We start from the raw sequence: 16,756 nt of genomic DNA on the forward strand, positions 1-16,756 counted from the left end.
CCGGAGCATATAACGAATTTATCTAGAGTTATGGTGTAAGCTAGGAAGCCGAATAGTCGTTGATTAAGTATTAGGCTTAATAATTAATTAATACAATATATAGACTGCTATATAATTAGTATCTAGTATCTAGTATCTAGTATCTAGTATCTAGTATCTAGTATATAGTATCTAGTATCTAGTATCTAGTATCTAGTATCTAGTATCTAGTATCTAGTATCTAGTATCTAGTATCTAGTATCTAGTATCTAGTATCTAGTATCTAGTATCTAGTATCTAGTATCTAGTACCTAGTATCTAGTATCTAGTATCTAATATCTAGTATCTAGTATCTAATATCTAGTATCTAGTATCGACTCCTATTAATCAACTCGTATTTATCAACTCCTATCTACTAACTCCTCTGTTACCTACATATTAGCTATAAACAATTGGCAATTCCTCCATCATTTGGTATATAAATAAATATACATCAAATGACATCTGATTTATACATATGTTTGCAGCATTCCCGACTAATACTGAACTTACATTAAAAGGCAGACAGACAGCTCCTTTTTAAAATATATTTTCTTTACTATGCATCACTTATTTTCACATCAATGCCCGTCTTTATTGAACATCTTTTCAGATAGAAATTCCTCTTCATTATGGCACTGACATCGGGCTTTCATCTCATTTTCTGCTTAAGACTCTGCTGCCGTCTCTTTCATCAGACACTTGGTTTGACCTTTCTTGCCTGCTAATTTGCTGTCATTTTGCTATGTGTACCCACTCCGATGCTTGACATCTGGGCCCGTGCGCCCGTCCGCTTTTCGCCCCTTTCCACGCGCCATCTATGCATTATATATCGATCAAAATTCAATTTGTGACGCTTTTTTGACAACGCTTAAAGCAGGAAATGCGCCCGAAAAAAAACCGAAGCGAAGCTACAACAAGAACAAAATTAACTTTAATTGAAAAAGTTTGTGACGCACTTTTCGTTGTCGCTTTTTTTTTTTTTTAATTCAGTTTCCTCTGCTTTTTATATTTTGTTTGCCATTTTTGTTTTTTTTTTTTTCTTGGTTCGGAAGAAGGTGGCAAAAAGAGATTCCAAGTGTGACTTACGTAAGAGTTGGGAGAGAGCGGGAGACTCAGAGGGTCCTCGAGCGGTTTTTAATTAACCTAATTTGCAGCTGAGCTCCCAAGTTTTGCCTCATTATTTATTCTAAAGTTTCCGCTCACATTCTGTCTCCCTCCTTCCTCTCACTCACTCTGTCACCCCCTTTGTATCTCTGTCTCTCTTACTCTTGTTGGGTAACTGTTTGGCTGTCACTTTATATCATTCATGTGTCACCCCCCTTGCACAACTCTTCAATTGGAACACTGACGCCAACTGACTTGACACACTGTTTTCAGGGTCATATTAAATCACGTTGAATAGGAAATACTGCCGCGAAAGCGTATGAATATTTCAGCTGTCTGGTAATTAGGAATGCAGTACGAAAAGACCAAACACAAATATTTCAACTGCAAGAGCTAGAGTTGGAACTTTTGTTTAACTGCAGATATACAATTTGAAAATTCCATAAATTCTTTATAAGCAGCATTCTTCCATCTGTCTCGGACTAAGTCTTAATATTAGTTTCTGTCTTTTTCGTATAAAAAAGATTCGATACTTTTGTTGTTCTCTTGGTAATCGCTTGCTTGAATTCCATTTGGCTTTTAGTTAACTTGCGAGCTGCTCTGTTGGTTCCTCTTTACAGTTGACTTTTGTTTGCGCCACTTAGCGTCTAGTTTACATCGCTTTACTTCGTTCCATTCCATTCCGTTCCATGCCAAATAACTTATGCTCTTTGACGCATTCCGAATTCCACTGTCCATCAATAATATGACACCTCCCTTCTGATTCTCCTTAGACTTTAGCTAAGAGGTTTCTTCTTCATCTTTTATTTTCTTAAGCAACTCACAAATTGAGTTTAAGTTCAGAAGACAGCAAGAGCAGAAAGAAAATAGTTTGTTGCTTTTTTATAATTGGGAGCAGCAGATAATCAACTTGCAAGTTTCACGTTGCACGTTGCACATTGCGAGTTGCACGTTGCTAGTTTCATAGCCAGCATAAAGGGCCATAAACTCAGACTACTCTGCCCCCACTCCCACAAGCAAACATCTCCGCCACCCATCCAGAATCCATTCGTTCTGGACATTTTGCTGGCGGCAACACATGTTGTTAATAACTCTGGCATTTGCTGCCCTTTAACCCCCTTGGAGGCAATTACAGCACGTGCCACGCCCCTAAGCAAGTCATAACTAAAGCAAAAAGTTTTCTTTTTCGCAAACGTTGACAGAAAATTAATTGAAAAAGTGAAAATTGCGACTGCGAATTGGAATTACGATTACGTTTGCAATTGCGATTGAGTTAAGTTCATTAAAGTTGGCCCAAGCCAAGTAGCCAAGGTCCAGAGACCAGACTCCAAGATTTGGAAATAATTACCAGCCAGGTGTTTGTGTGTGTGTGTGTATTTCTGTGTGTGTGTGTGTGTGTGCGAAGCTTAAAATTTTCTTTGTCTGCCGCAAAATGCATTTGGCAAGTGCATTTAATTGGTTTTAACCAACTTGGCTGAAACTTTATGGCCATAACGATAGTCAAGTGGGCAAGCTGCACTGTCACTTACTACTTACTTACTGTTTAAACATTAAAAGGGTATTGAAATAAGCAAACAGTTATATTGCAATTAAGCGGATTAAGAATATAATATTCAATTATTGTTTAATAATAATAAAAATAATAAATAAATTGATATTAAAATGCAAGAAAATTGTAAATAAATTGTAGAAAAACCCTAATCCAGTCAATTTAAATCATAATGCAAGAATATTTAATACATCTATACAAATATGATTGTTGATATATTTATTACTGAGTTAGACTCATATCATAGCCTCTTACAATCCATACTTGAGCATCAATTCTAACTTTTCTTTCATTTTTCCTAATTTACATTTCATAGACAATTTCTTAATTCAACTTGACAACTTGACTATAGCTTAATCCTCTTTCGTTTTCTCTCTTTTCATTTCATGTGCATCTCCTGCTCCAGTTTTCACCTGAACAGAAAACCTCAACTCAAGATAACTAACTGTGAAAAAAGACGTTGAGAGTAATTCGCTTTAACTGCAACATTCTTGAGCCAATCCCATGCCGAACATAGCTGCACATGCAACTGAGCATGAACTCGTTAAAGCAACAAGGAAAGAAATCACATTTTTTCACTCACACACATACACACTCGCACATGTTGTGCTACCTAATTTGGAACAATTTTCACCGCAGTGGCAGCGAAAAAAATATACTCTCTGCACCCCATATTAAAAATGAATATAAATGAAGAGAGGGCGCAGGGGGGGCAACAAACGAGCCCCCCTTCGCCGTAGCTCTTCTCTACATATCGCTCTCTCTTTCTCTCTCTCCCTCTCTCTGCTTGCATTGGCTAGCAAAATTCTGCAATTTTGCACGCAGCGCGCCGCTGCGAACATAAAAATAAATATTAAAAATAAATTAGAGCTACCTGCGGTTTTTATTAACTTTTAATTTATGAAAACGTAGGAAAAACTCACAGCAGCGCGAGAAAGAAAAAAAAACCCACACGAATGCGACTGCATAGGGGAAAAGAATCCGAAAGAAATCAGCAAAAGAAAGAACAAATGAGAGAAAGAAGAAGAACAAAAATACTGCAACATAAGTGGAAGCCCCGACAGCGCAGCAGAAAGCCAAAGTTGTGAAGTGCATATCAGATACATGGCTAGAGCCGTACTCGTATAGGTAGATACATTTGGCGATAGAGATACCAACTCCGAAAGCACCTGCTCGACTACTGCTGACTACACTTTAGTCGAATGAAATTTGGTTTTGAAAGAGATAAGCAATGAAATAGGAATAGGAAATATGCTAGACTCAATGAAGTTGTTGAAAAAAAAAAAAAAAAACATATTTGATCTAAGCTACGTAGATTTACAAACTAATTAAATGTAGACTTAAATATTTTAATAATAATTCTTAGAATTCGCAATAAAAAGAATTAGCTCTAAACAGGTCAGTGAATATGAAAGGTGAAACGTTAAGAAGCTTTAAGCAGAAAAAGTAGACAAGATGTGTTAGCATTATGATACTCCTCTCTCTCTCCCTGGCCAAGGCTAAGACATTGTCGACAAAGGCCAACAGAAAAGCAGCTCTTATAAAGCAGCGCTCAGTTTGTCATTGGCCTCGATTGCATTTGAACTCATGAGCATGGGTTGCGCTAATTTCATAGAAAGTTGCGTGGCTTAATTGCCGGTAAACAGACTCAAGCTTAGGCCTCTGCAAAGACAACATATCTGGGCAAAAACAATAAAAGAAGAAAAATAAGTGGAAGAAGCAAGCGATGCGCTTGCAGCGATGCATGGCAAAAAGTGGGAGTCGAGAGTTGGCTAAATCAAAAGGCCATAACCAAAGTGGAGGAAGAGGAACAGTGGACACCCTACAGAAGCAGCAATTGCAGTTGCTGTTGCTGTTGCAGTTGCATAAAGCATAAACCCGCCCCAACAAGCGGAGCCCAAGTGGAGACACTCGAGTTGCGTCAGTGGAGCAGAAACAAGAAGCCGAGTGGGCGCAGGCAAGGGTAAGAGAGGCCTTAAGGCGCCCATGAGACGATTTGTGCAAAGATTTAAATGGGAGCTCGGCTTAAGGTAGGGACCGCCATCAAGGACTTTGCTGAAACAAATCCGAAAAAAAAGAGAGAGAAAAGAGCAACAGAAATGGGGACCACACAAATTGCGGAAGCTAAGGGGCACAGCTCCAAAGAGTCGGAGACACAAGCAACAATAGCAACAACAACAAATTGTCTCAACGACATTTAGAAAATGGCATAGAGAGTGAGAGAGAGAGAGAGAGATAGAGATAGAGTAGAAGGCGCCTGCAGTGCATCTTAAGCATAAATCGTTGCTGGTTTTAGTTAGATTTCTCATTTTCTTGTATTCATTCATTTTACTGTTTCTTTTGCGTATATTTCTTATTATTATATTGAAAAGCCTCTTGCAAGTCGCCTGAAGCGCTTTTCAGTGTTTAACTTGTGTAAAGTTTTCAAGTTTGCAAGTTGTACAACTGGTTGGACAGCCAGACGCTCATGCAGTCCTCGTCTGTCTATCACTCAGTCAGTCAGTTTGTCACTCAGTCAGTCAGTCATTCAGTTAGACAAGTCATTCAAAGATGTACACTTGAAACGCTTGGCAAGTTGCTGGCTTTTGCGGGCCAATGTCTGGTGACAGCTGTCTCTCAGCATTTTGTGGTCGTTTACAGCTTTAAAGAAACAGGTCAACTAAATAGAAACAGAGAGAGATTGAGAGAGAGAGAGAGAGAGCGACACAGACAGAGAGAGCCTAGAAATGCCCAGAGCTATGGCAAATTATTTTTCCAACTTGTGTAGTTTAAGGCAATAATCAACTGAGAAAGTGGACCAACTTTAAAATGGTCATAGGAGCTGCGGTCTCAGAGGGGAGAGGAGTGGGGCAAACATATGATTCAAATTGCGAATATCAGCACAAATGTGGTTTGCTTATGCAGGAGAAACCATACATAATTGCTGATTGTTCAGATACTAAAGTGTGATTAGACAGAAATTACTGTAGACTTTAATTTAGGATTTTAGCGAAGAAGTTTAATCTTATCATAAATGAAAACACAAATAATAAATGAAAATAGAAATCCTACTACTCTATGTCTGTTAATATTTACGATTGCCCTTTATAATAACTTAAATATGCTCTTAGAATACATTAAACTAGATCATAATATTGATGCTTTATTTGTCTCATTTAAATTTAATATAATTCAATCAGGTTGAATTTTGTAATGCTTTTTCCTACACTGCTGCTCACTTTTCATTTGAATCACATATTTCTAGATAGACTTAGTTCGTTTCCCTCTTCATGCTTCAATCTCGCCCCTTGACTCATTCAAGGGATATCAGCAACAACCATGACAATAACATGAAAAGCGATACCTCGATTTGACAGTGGCATTTGCCGCCGCATCGCGTCGCATCGATGTCAGGTCACATTTTACCAGCTCTGACAATTCCCACTGAGTGTGCGTGTGTGTATGTGTGTGTGTGTGTGTGTAACCTGAGCGACAGTCGGCGCAGTATAGCGTATACGTAATGCAGCTGCAATCGTTCAACAGTTGCTACACTGAGCGAAAACAGCATGGCTGAATGAACTCTAAAAGCTAAACGATTTCAAAAGCAAATATTCAAATTTCTTTTTAAATCATTTCATGTTGCATTGAAAATATTAAAAAAGAACGTAAATAAATGAGCTGCTCTTATATAAGTTGTTTGGCTCAGTGTAATTTGCCGTTGCTGTAAGTTCTGGTTACAGTTGTGCAACACAAACACACGCACACACACACACAGACACACATAGTTAGCTTTAACAAATTGTAAACGTTTATTCACGATATTTAAGGCGCCAGCCTCGCACTGCTCGTATCCTTGTTGAGCCCGAAGTAATCCAGAAATATCAAACGTTCTACTTGACTCACTCACACACTGACTACCCGTCTCTCTCTCTCTCTCTCCATCTCTCACTTTGTCTTGCAGGCTCCATTAAGGCTTTGGTTACAGCTTAATGAGCTGTGTGAGTCGCTCGCTCTTTCTCTCTCTCTCTTTCTCTCTCTCTCTTTCTCTCCTCCCCATTCTTTTCCCCCCACTCTCTTTTGCTATCTCCCTCTATTAGCTGTTGCTTTATGCTCCGCCAGTTGCAGCCGCATTTTACATGCATTTTTCAATCGCATAAATCACTCAATTGGAAACTGAGCACGTACACACCTGCACACACACACACACACCTTCAATACACTTGCGCGTATACGCACTCATGCAGCTCTCTGGCCAATACCCCCCCTTGAAGACATAATTCATAAGCTGCTTAAGCCTCTGGTCATAAATTTACTGCACACACATTAATTAGGCCGCCGCCACATCCCCAAAGATACTCCAACCTATATCTACCTGAATTTGACCCCGCTCCCGACGCCCATGCACCGCCCCCCCTCTTTTTGGCTGGCAAAAACGCAACTCTTCTAATAGAACAGCCGCTGGGCAGGCTTCAGCCATAGGTCTGGGTCTGTTGCTGTATTTCTGGTTGCATCCCGGCCACATGAGTAATGGATGCTCATTAGTCTTGGCCAGAGATTGTGGGGGAACCTACTCATAAATATACCACGCCAAATGCTTTAGCCAAATCGGCCAAAAGCTAACCAGCTAACAGCAAGTCAGTCAACTAGTTGGATAGTTGCGAATAGAGCAAATCGAGTTGTAGTTTCTTTTTTTTTTTTGATTCGAGCAACTAGACAACAATTATAGCTTAGCCTGATCTGAAAGTGGTATATATAAATCTATACATACGATAAATAAAAGGGATTTTGGCATATAATCAATCAAATTGCCAATCAATCAATGCAAGCCAACAACAACAGAGCGAGAGAGACAAACAAAAGCACACGCACGCAATCAATGTGAAAATGCTTGAAAACGAAATTGAAATGGACAACAAAATTGTGGAAAATTCGATGGGGGGAGGAGGGAGGATTGAGGAGAGACGACCATGGCTATATATGGCCAATAGAAGAGTGTGACAAGTAGACAAAACTACATCAAAGCAAAAAAACAATGAACGGAAATAATTAGAAATATACGATTGCAGAAAACAAAACGAATTACTGATACGCAATGGAAATCGAGAAAAATCTTGCAGTATTCAAAGAAAAACTAAATGCAAATTAAAGCTCCAAACTGTAGAGGCAAATTAGATCAACTTCATTTTTAGTAATCAATTTTAGAGCAAAGTCAAGAGAAAGCTAGTCAATTTTTAGTAGAGAGTATAGAATAGACTATAAAATGAACAGTTGACTGAAGAACTGATAAACCGCTATATATACATATTTAGTAATAGCATAAATATTTATATAATTTTTCGAGTTCCATGTACTAATAATCTCTATAGAAAATCTTCATTTTAAAGAAAAATGAAAAGATTTCTTACAACACAAATTTCCTGAGCTATTCAGCAAATCTTTTCAATTGGTCGAGAATTCTGTCGAATCCTAAATGCGGGAATTCGACTCACCAGCAGCTGAGGCACAAATATTATCGCAAACTGTTTTCATACTTTTAATCTCAGCTGAGTCAAATACAATTTTTAGCAATGGAACAAATTACACATGTGTATGCATGTCGGGTACAGTAGTTATTCGCGAATTGAAACCTTCACCTTGAAAGCTTCTGATTGAGAGCTTCAAATCTACCGAGCAGCAAATCTATATTCAAATTTCATATCATTATTTATCGTATAAATGATACATGTAAATTAGTTTGGATTGCTTTTCCTGGAGAAAACCATCTCAAATATTTTTAAAATAACTTTCCGTTTATAAATTAGAATCTTTTCTCTCAAGGGATCATTGAATATTAGCCAAATCTCTACAGCACACATAATCTCTCTGATATTGGAAGATTTCAGTTCAAACACTTTCAGTTAGGAACACTTACAATATGCTCCTTTAGCTCTTTGCGTATTGGTCCCAGCCATTGATGTAATCCAATGTAGCGTTTTTGCACCATTTTCAGGGCGGGTGCGCCCTGGGCGTATGGCCCGCCCAGTAGGGCGCTGGCAGTTTCTAAAACCACCATTTTGTTGAAATCGCTTGCGGTCCCGATTATTTTAGTTTTTGTTGTTCCTTTTGCTGTTGATATTTATGCTCACGCACACACTCACACACACTCTTCCGTTGCAATTTATCCGGGCTGTTGATAAGCGTAAAGCCCCTATATTATATTATATATTCCGATATAATTTTAAAATATATTTATATATATATTTTATTTTTCTTTATTTTATTTCAAAACAACAACCATTAAAAAAAAAATCAGCTTTGTTATCAACTTTGAGCTGACTATCTGGAACTCTGGTTTCTGATTTCTGTAGAGCGTATTTATTGTAATGAATTTAACGTTATTTCATGCTCAAAAACTGTTGATTCTGTTTTTTTTTTCTCGTTTCTCCTTAGGTTGACGAAATGGAAATTTCGTATTTTTTTATTGTTTGGCTTCGGGGTCGCGTTTCAATTAAATTTTAAGCCGCATTCGTGAGACGTGCATTGCAGGCCGCAAAAGCGATATATGAGATGCTGTCCGTTGAGAGATATATCTGTGTATATATATGGACATATACTATATGCATCTGTATCTACATGCAGCATTAATCCTCACACATTGATGTCCACGACGTTGTTCGAATCCTCGGAATCAATCAAATGACACGCACCGCAAAAGAGCAACAATTGTTGTATGAATTATCTTGGATTTCTTCAAGATTTGTTGCTTTGTTATAAATATTATATTATTGCAACTATCTTTTTGTTGTTGTTAGTATTGCACATTTAGAATTCAGAACAATTTGACTGCACACTCTTCAATTATACTAATTTCTAATAATTATAATATTAATAATAATTTTAATAATTTATTAATAATAACACGATATTATTTGTTTATTTTCTGGTTTTCCCAACAAATCGTTTACGTTTAACGGATATACGAATTGGGAAGTACGAAACGGAAACACGCCAGAACGAACCGTTGTGTTCAAAGTTCCATCGCGAACTGATTTTCCTGCCTGTGATACGATTCGGGCCGAGCCAAAGAAACGACGACTCAAAGCGTACGAGCGAATGAGCGAAGCGGAGAGTTCGTTTATCGCACGAATGCAGCGCAAACGAAGCGGTCAATTTGGCACAGTGGGCGCAAAGAGAGAGAGCCAGTGCAAGCTAATCAAATGTATATGACAAATTTCATGAGCAGTGACAGCATTTAAATGCAACATCATGAATTCTAGCTCATTAAATATAAAATTCACAGCAAATTAAACCTTAATAATACAAGAGTACAGATCTCTTCTCTGCTGAGACAATAATATAAACTCTCATACTTTGGCCTACTGTGCTGTTGTGTAGAAGAGCGAGAGAGTAAGCGAGCGCAATGATTTCGTGTGTAGAGTGTAGAGTTTGCTCAGCGCATACGACAAACACTTGTTGTTGACGTTTCTGTGCGGCGGCAAAGCGAGCACACCCCAAAAATTGAAACAGCTTGTGTTCCGATTGAGAGAGCGAGAGAAAACTGTTGCGCTCTAGACGACTCTTATACTGGTCAGTCCAGACGGCATTGCCAGTTGCGTGTAAAGAAAAGCGCAGTTATCTTTTTTAGAATATCTCAGCACTTTTTGGGCATGCAATGTGCATACATGTGTTTGTGTGTATATGTATCTATATTTCTTATGCTGCAAACTCTTCGTTCGTGGTTGCTTCCGCCATATGTTGCAGAAAGTTAACAGGTTGCCCAAAAATGTTCAGTTGGGGTCTAGGCAATAGGAACATGAAGAGTAAATAGCGGAGACATAGCCGAAACCCAGCTGGAAATTAAGTGCTGATTTTCTTGATGATTTGATCAGCTATAGACGGAAAGGAAAGCCGTGGAGTTGAATAATAATACCAAAATTCTATGGGTGTAATGTTAATATTTTTTCATTTATCATTGGTTGTTACACCTGATTGTTATTTCGAGACTTCATTAATTATACGAAACTAGACGACAAGTCGTAGCACGCCCTCCGTGAATTTTAATGACGATAATAAATGAAATACAACTAAAAACCTCAAGCGGTCTGTCTCCTAGGGGATAGTACGATTATTATTAGGTAACGTTGAACCCATGTGGAGTTTGTTGACTTCTGGCAACAAAGTGTGACTAAACAAATTAAGCCGAGAACTAGGCAAGAAAGAAATACAGAAAAAAAAATCAGAGCTGAAACTAAAACGAGAGCGCGAAACGTAAGCCAGGCAAAGCAAAAACCTTATAAGGCACCAAAAAAAAAAAGACAAGACCAAACAACAACAAGAACAGCATAGCGTTAAATTACATATTAGGCCTGGACTCCACCTGGGCCGCATATATCTCTTAGAGGAGTGTCAAAAGAAGGCAGATAATAAAAGCAACAACAACATTGATTTCATGCACGAGAACATGAAATTGAAGTGGACTCTTGCAATCTCATAAGCTGGAAAATTGTCTGTGTGCGCAGCAAACAAAATGATGGAAAATGATCATCTACAACAACAGCAACAACAACAACAACAACTCGAACACGAAGAGTATCATCAGAAATGCATTACAAGAGCAGAAGAGAAAGAGAGTTCACTAACTTCTAACGGTAGTACGACAGCGGAACAACCGCGCGCGCTGTTCAACAAGTTTCCATAAACATGTTGCAGCAACATTGCAGCAGCAGCATTAATTAATGCTGCTGCTCACGTGTTGCTATGGGCGTGCGCCTCTGTATATGTGCCTCTGTGTTTTGTTTTTAGCGCACAAGTTCAATGCACGCCAATCACATGCGAAATTAGCACAAAAGCAACAGCCAACAAGAAACAACAATAAAACTAACTGAAGCTTATGCAAACTAAGACAGAGCTAAGCATAAGAAAAAGAGAACAGCGCTGCCGCTCTCTCAGCTCTGAGCTCTGCCTCGACAATGACATTCAAAAAAGCTGCAAGTCAAGCTTAGAGAGGAACGGAGGGAAGTGAGTAATGCTAAGCGCAGTCCATCTCGCTCTCACACCTTGCTGTTGGTTGGGCCATGCGAATTGTGTTCCCGTCAAACAGCTTTGAGTTCGTTCACCGCACGCGACGAGCAGCGGGCTGTTCGCGAGTATGAACTTATGTGCGGGTAAGTATGTGAGTGTGTGTGTGCTTGGCCTAAAATTTTTCAGAGCCGGCCACGACCTGCCTAACTGCACAACAAGTTTAACTTGGTGTGAGAGCAAGAGCAAGGCAGCGTTGCAGAGGAGAGCAAGAGAGACAGCTGTTGTAACGATCAAGCCAAGATGCTAATCTCGCTGCCGCTCGTTAGCTGCGCTCGTTACATGTAACGACATCTTATACGCATTTTCCCTCTCTTTCTCGCTCTCCCTATCTATCTTTATACCCGCTGTGATTAGCCAGAGACCTGGTCGAATTAATTAAAATTAGCTCAAGTCTGTGGCAATTTGTCGCCATCTCATTTATTTTACACCACGGTGCCATTAATTTATCTCTTATTTATTTTTTTGTGTTGCACATTCAACATTGAAGTTTTTTTTTTATCGATAACGATAAGTGCAGCATGCGGTATTCATGCAATTTATCTGCATATTTTCTCTGCCAATTTCATGTTGCTCTTCGTTTTTTGCAAAAACAGCTGTGTGAAGTGTCCAACCAGACATGAGGCAATAAAGTTTCAAGTGTGTGTCAGCGTGTCTCTATGTGTGTGTGTGTGTGTATATTTGCACATTGTACATGTGTAGATGGAGCACAGGGTTGGCAGGCACTTGAATGATGCTGTCGTACATATTGCATCTAACTATTTTTTAACCATTTATATATAAGCATATGTAAAGCATTCATTGAAATGGGAGAAATTGAATTGAACTCAAAGGGGTTCGGCCTTTACGGGCTTCCGGTGTGCTCTACTGGAATATAAGAATTTCCACCTTGGCTGCTTATTTGGTAAAATTTGCAATTTCTTTATAATAATCATATCATCCTATAAACTTCTTTTGTTTTAATAAAATAAATTTGAAAAAATAAATAAATAAATAAATAAAATATAGCTATCAAATCTATAATTTATTTTAAAGAATTCCTAATACATTAAATTTGATTTTTAACTTAATTACTGTTTTTGCAATTTTACGTTCGCTTTTTTAATTAAGCCATAATTCATTTAAATTCATTTAATTTATTAAATATAAATGCAATTGATTTCTTTGGTCTACGCAAACTCAATTGATATACATTTTCAATGGCGTTAGAGTTATTTATGTCAACAGCATATATGTATGTATGTATATTCGCATTTTTATTTTGCACACTGTACACTGCAACTGCAGCTCCTGCCCCACCAGGGTTGTCAGCCCTCTCAGCTCAGCTATACCACAAACTAACACAATTCTCATGTTGTTTTCCATTTTTACTTTGTTCTTCGTTTCTCGTACATCCATCACGTATCTAAATTGAATTTATAATAGTTGACAATACAACCCTCTACATATTGTATATACACAGACCAATACTAAGCCATCCAACCACCCACACATACACATATATGCACAAATGCACAGACAGCAGAACACACACACACACACACAGAAAAGTCAATTGGATTCTCAGCATCGCAGAGAGCGAGAGGCCAGGGCAACAACACAGCAGCAATTGGCAGCAATTTTCATTCATTTCAAAGGGCACAAAAATGTGACGAAAATTAATTAAAAATCAATTTGAATTTGATTGTTGACCGCTGCTTCCCAAACCTCTTCAGATCTTTTATACACTATGTATATATGTTATATATATGTATGTTCGTTGACTATTTGTGTCTTTGGCGTTCAAAGTTAATTGATATTTTCACAACGTTTGTCGCATTTTTTCCCCAAGCTGTTTAAATTGAAACCTACCAAACCGAATCGAATGCAATCTCTCATTTCGTTTTCTTTTTTGCTGCAACTTGTTTATGTATATTTAATATTACATACACTTTTTTTTATGATTTTTCAATTATGGACAAAACCATGGCCGTTGATATCATCTGTTGTCATCTGCTTGCACGCACAAAAGAAAAACAAATTTATAATTGAATTACCCGCGAAATAAATAAATTTACTTCTGAATATCGAATTGCACATTTATTTATTTACTTTGAATGAAAATTGAATTCAATTGGCGTTTCCCCATAATTTTTTCCACGAAAATTAGCTGTTGATATTCAGCAAAAACTTTGCTGCCCACTGGCAACTCTGGACGTGGTCAATAGGGTTGCCATAAGCACTTGGGCAAAAATATTGCCAACTGGAAGGCGGCCAACAAATCAGTGTCAGCAATGCAAATGAATGAATTGAATGACAAGGCAAACAAATATATATATACACATGTTTATATAGATATATGTACATATTTATGTGTGTGTGTGTAAATAAAGGCGTCAAGATGACAATGAAAAGTCACATCGCAATGCAATGAAAAACCTTATTTCTGTTTTGTTTACAATTGACACACTCAAAATGGTGTCAACGCGATGAGAATATTAAAAAATATTTCAAAACAAAAACAAATAAAATGTAGCAAAAGAAAAAACAGAATAGAGTTGCCACACCTTTAAAAGTTTAAACACAAAACAATTCAGGCAACTAAATAATAAAGTAAATGAGGACTATTTTCTGATTGCCAGCTCACTTTCAGTAAAACAAAGCTGCCGAAATTTTCTTTTGTTTTTTAACTACTGAGGCTTTCATTTTTCGCAATGATGCAGTTGAAAATCAATTTAAAAGTATAGTCACGTTCTGTTCTACTCAGTATATTTTAGTATTATTATTATTACTATTTTTTTTTTTTTTTAACTTTGATAAAGAAAAGTACTGTAGCAGCCAACTGTAAGATCTGAGGGACCAGCACTAAAGTTAACCATCGATAAATACACATTTATCGATAGTTTGCGTGAGTTCCATAATGAATAATTGCAGGAGAAGAAGATGGGTAGAGTTAAGTCTACGTTTAAAGAGAAAAGGCGTATGGAAGTAATGAAAGCTAAATAAAGTTATGAAATAAAGCCTTCTACATTATGTGGAACTATTTAGGGATTAATGAAATACATTGTTTTGCCTACACAAATCAAATAAAAAGTATTTTTTTTTTTAAATACTAGAATTAGTTTATAACGACGTTCAAAGCATCGGATTCCACTGTATTTTAAGAGTCTTTCTAAATACATACCTATTAAGAAATATTCATTGTCAAATGTATTTCAGGAATAAAAGAACGTACCTGCAAATATAAAAAAAAAAAAATTGGTTAAAACACATATTTAATATATTGTAATTTATAAAAATAGCAATTTATAAAATCTTTTAAAATATTTTTCCCAGCTGAAAAAGCTTATGCAGAGTTAACAGAAATAACACGCAATATGCACACAAGAGAAGCTTCATCCATCTCATTATATTACACATTTTTACTCTTTTTTTTTTTTCTTGTTTCATTTTGTTGGCTGTACTTTAAGTTCATTAAAAATTACAACGCACTTAAAAAATTTGCTCACTTACGCCTCATTTAAGCAAATTAAAAGTAAACACGAAGCGAAATTACCAACGTAAAGCGACGAGAATGCTAAGAGAAAAGCGCAGAGAACAAAGAAAATCTCTCTTTCTCTAAATGTGTGTGGGTGTGAGAGTGATAGATAGATAGGAGAGTGTGCCTGTCTGTGTCTGTGTGTGCTTGTGTGTGTAGATTTAATCAGTAACGAAGGCAGCACGAAAAAATTACACAGCCGCAAAAAGTATGCAATGGCAAATTATGAAAACGGGTAAACAAAATGAAACGCAAAAAGTGAAAGTGACACGCAGCAATACGTGAATAACGGTAATGATGATTGGGATGATGTTGATGCATGAGGTAATCAAGATTGATGTTATACTGATATGAAAAAGACACAAAATCAATAGATAAATGGCAGCTCTGAAATGATGATAAATCGATAAAATGTGGGACAAAAAAAATAAAAATAAAAATAAAATAAAATAAATAAATAAATAAAATAAATACAATAAAAAAAAATTAAAAATATTATTAAAAAATGAATAAATAAATCAGTGTAGCTTAGTCTTAATTAGTGAAATTCTATTAGAAATAGGTCTACAATAATATAGCCTACAGTAATTCATACCCTATAAAAAATGGTCCATTCAGCTTATGAAGAATGTTACAGCTGACTACAGTAATTATAACGAAATTCAATTCTAAATATTACCACAATTGTCTCAACTAACTAAGCCTTACTTAGACAAAGCTCAACTAAATTTCCTCATGAAAATTACACTGTCCATACTTTTTAATATGCTGTGCTAAGATTTTTGCAACTAAGCCCTACCGAGTGTCAACACAATTCTTTTGATTTATGTCGATTAATATTTCGTATCAGCGTCTATTTAAATTTATCGGCTCAAGTACGTGTTTTATTACAATCTGATTAGCTGCAGACAATCTCAAGCAACCTGCTGATGTCATGCTAGTCCTCCTATCAACAGCTGAACCTTCACGAACGATTGACCCACGCCCAGACCGAACAATGCTTTATGTGATGAAAGTGGGAGAGGGCCTTACATTGTGCAAAATCTTTCACATACTTCGCTGACTCAACCAATCATGTAGGGCACACACGGAACACAGGGAAATGCCAACAATATGCTACCGACTGTTAATACTCTGCCTCTAAATAATTTATTTACTAACTGCAAAAGATTTCTATATACTATATCACATCAGTTGTAGAAACTTTGAGACAAGTGACAACTTTTTATAAAGTTTCTTTACCATATCCTTAAAGGGTATTCCTTTGTCTTCATAGCATATGTGGAAGGTTCTGTACGGCCTTTTCTAAATGTTATCTTAGTGGGAATGGGAGCTAAGCCGGATGCCTTTCGACTTTAATAACTTTAAGCAGCTACGGTCAATTTAATTTTCATGGCAGATGCACAGAACAGGACAGGACAGGGGCAGGACACGTCAGGACAGAGCAGGACATCCAGGACAGTCAGCAGTAAGTAAACGGCAAAAGGAGTAAAATACAAACACACATTCACAACGAGCCACATATTCTG

At 37.2% G+C, this 16,756-nt stretch overlaps 1 protein-coding gene across 9 annotated transcripts in view; it reads right to left on the minus strand.

Annotated features, from left to right (window-relative positions):
- The window catches only part of LOC6574434 (maternal protein pumilio), a 204,811-nt gene that overhangs the window by 92,698 nt on the left and 95,357 nt on the right, over positions 1–16,756 (minus strand). For 5 of the 9 annotated variants that reach the window (XM_032733598.2, XM_015167450.3, XM_015167447.3 and 2 more), the window contains exon 1: positions 8,565–9,668. The exons of the other annotated variants lie outside the window; for them this stretch is intronic. In XM_032733598.2, the coding sequence (XP_032589489.1) occupies positions 8,565–8,705 (141 nt within the window). In that variant the 5' untranslated portion in view covers positions 8,706–9,668. Of the gene's footprint in view, positions 1–8,564; positions 9,669–16,756 lie in introns of those variants that run through there. 9 annotated transcript variants of the gene reach the window in all.

This window comes from Drosophila mojavensis, unplaced genomic scaffold (genome assembly GCF_018153725.1).
Source record: "Drosophila mojavensis isolate 15081-1352.22 unplaced genomic scaffold, ASM1815372v1 contig_277, whole genome shotgun sequence".
Classification (NCBI taxonomy): domain Eukaryota; kingdom Metazoa; phylum Arthropoda; class Insecta; order Diptera; family Drosophilidae; genus Drosophila; species Drosophila mojavensis.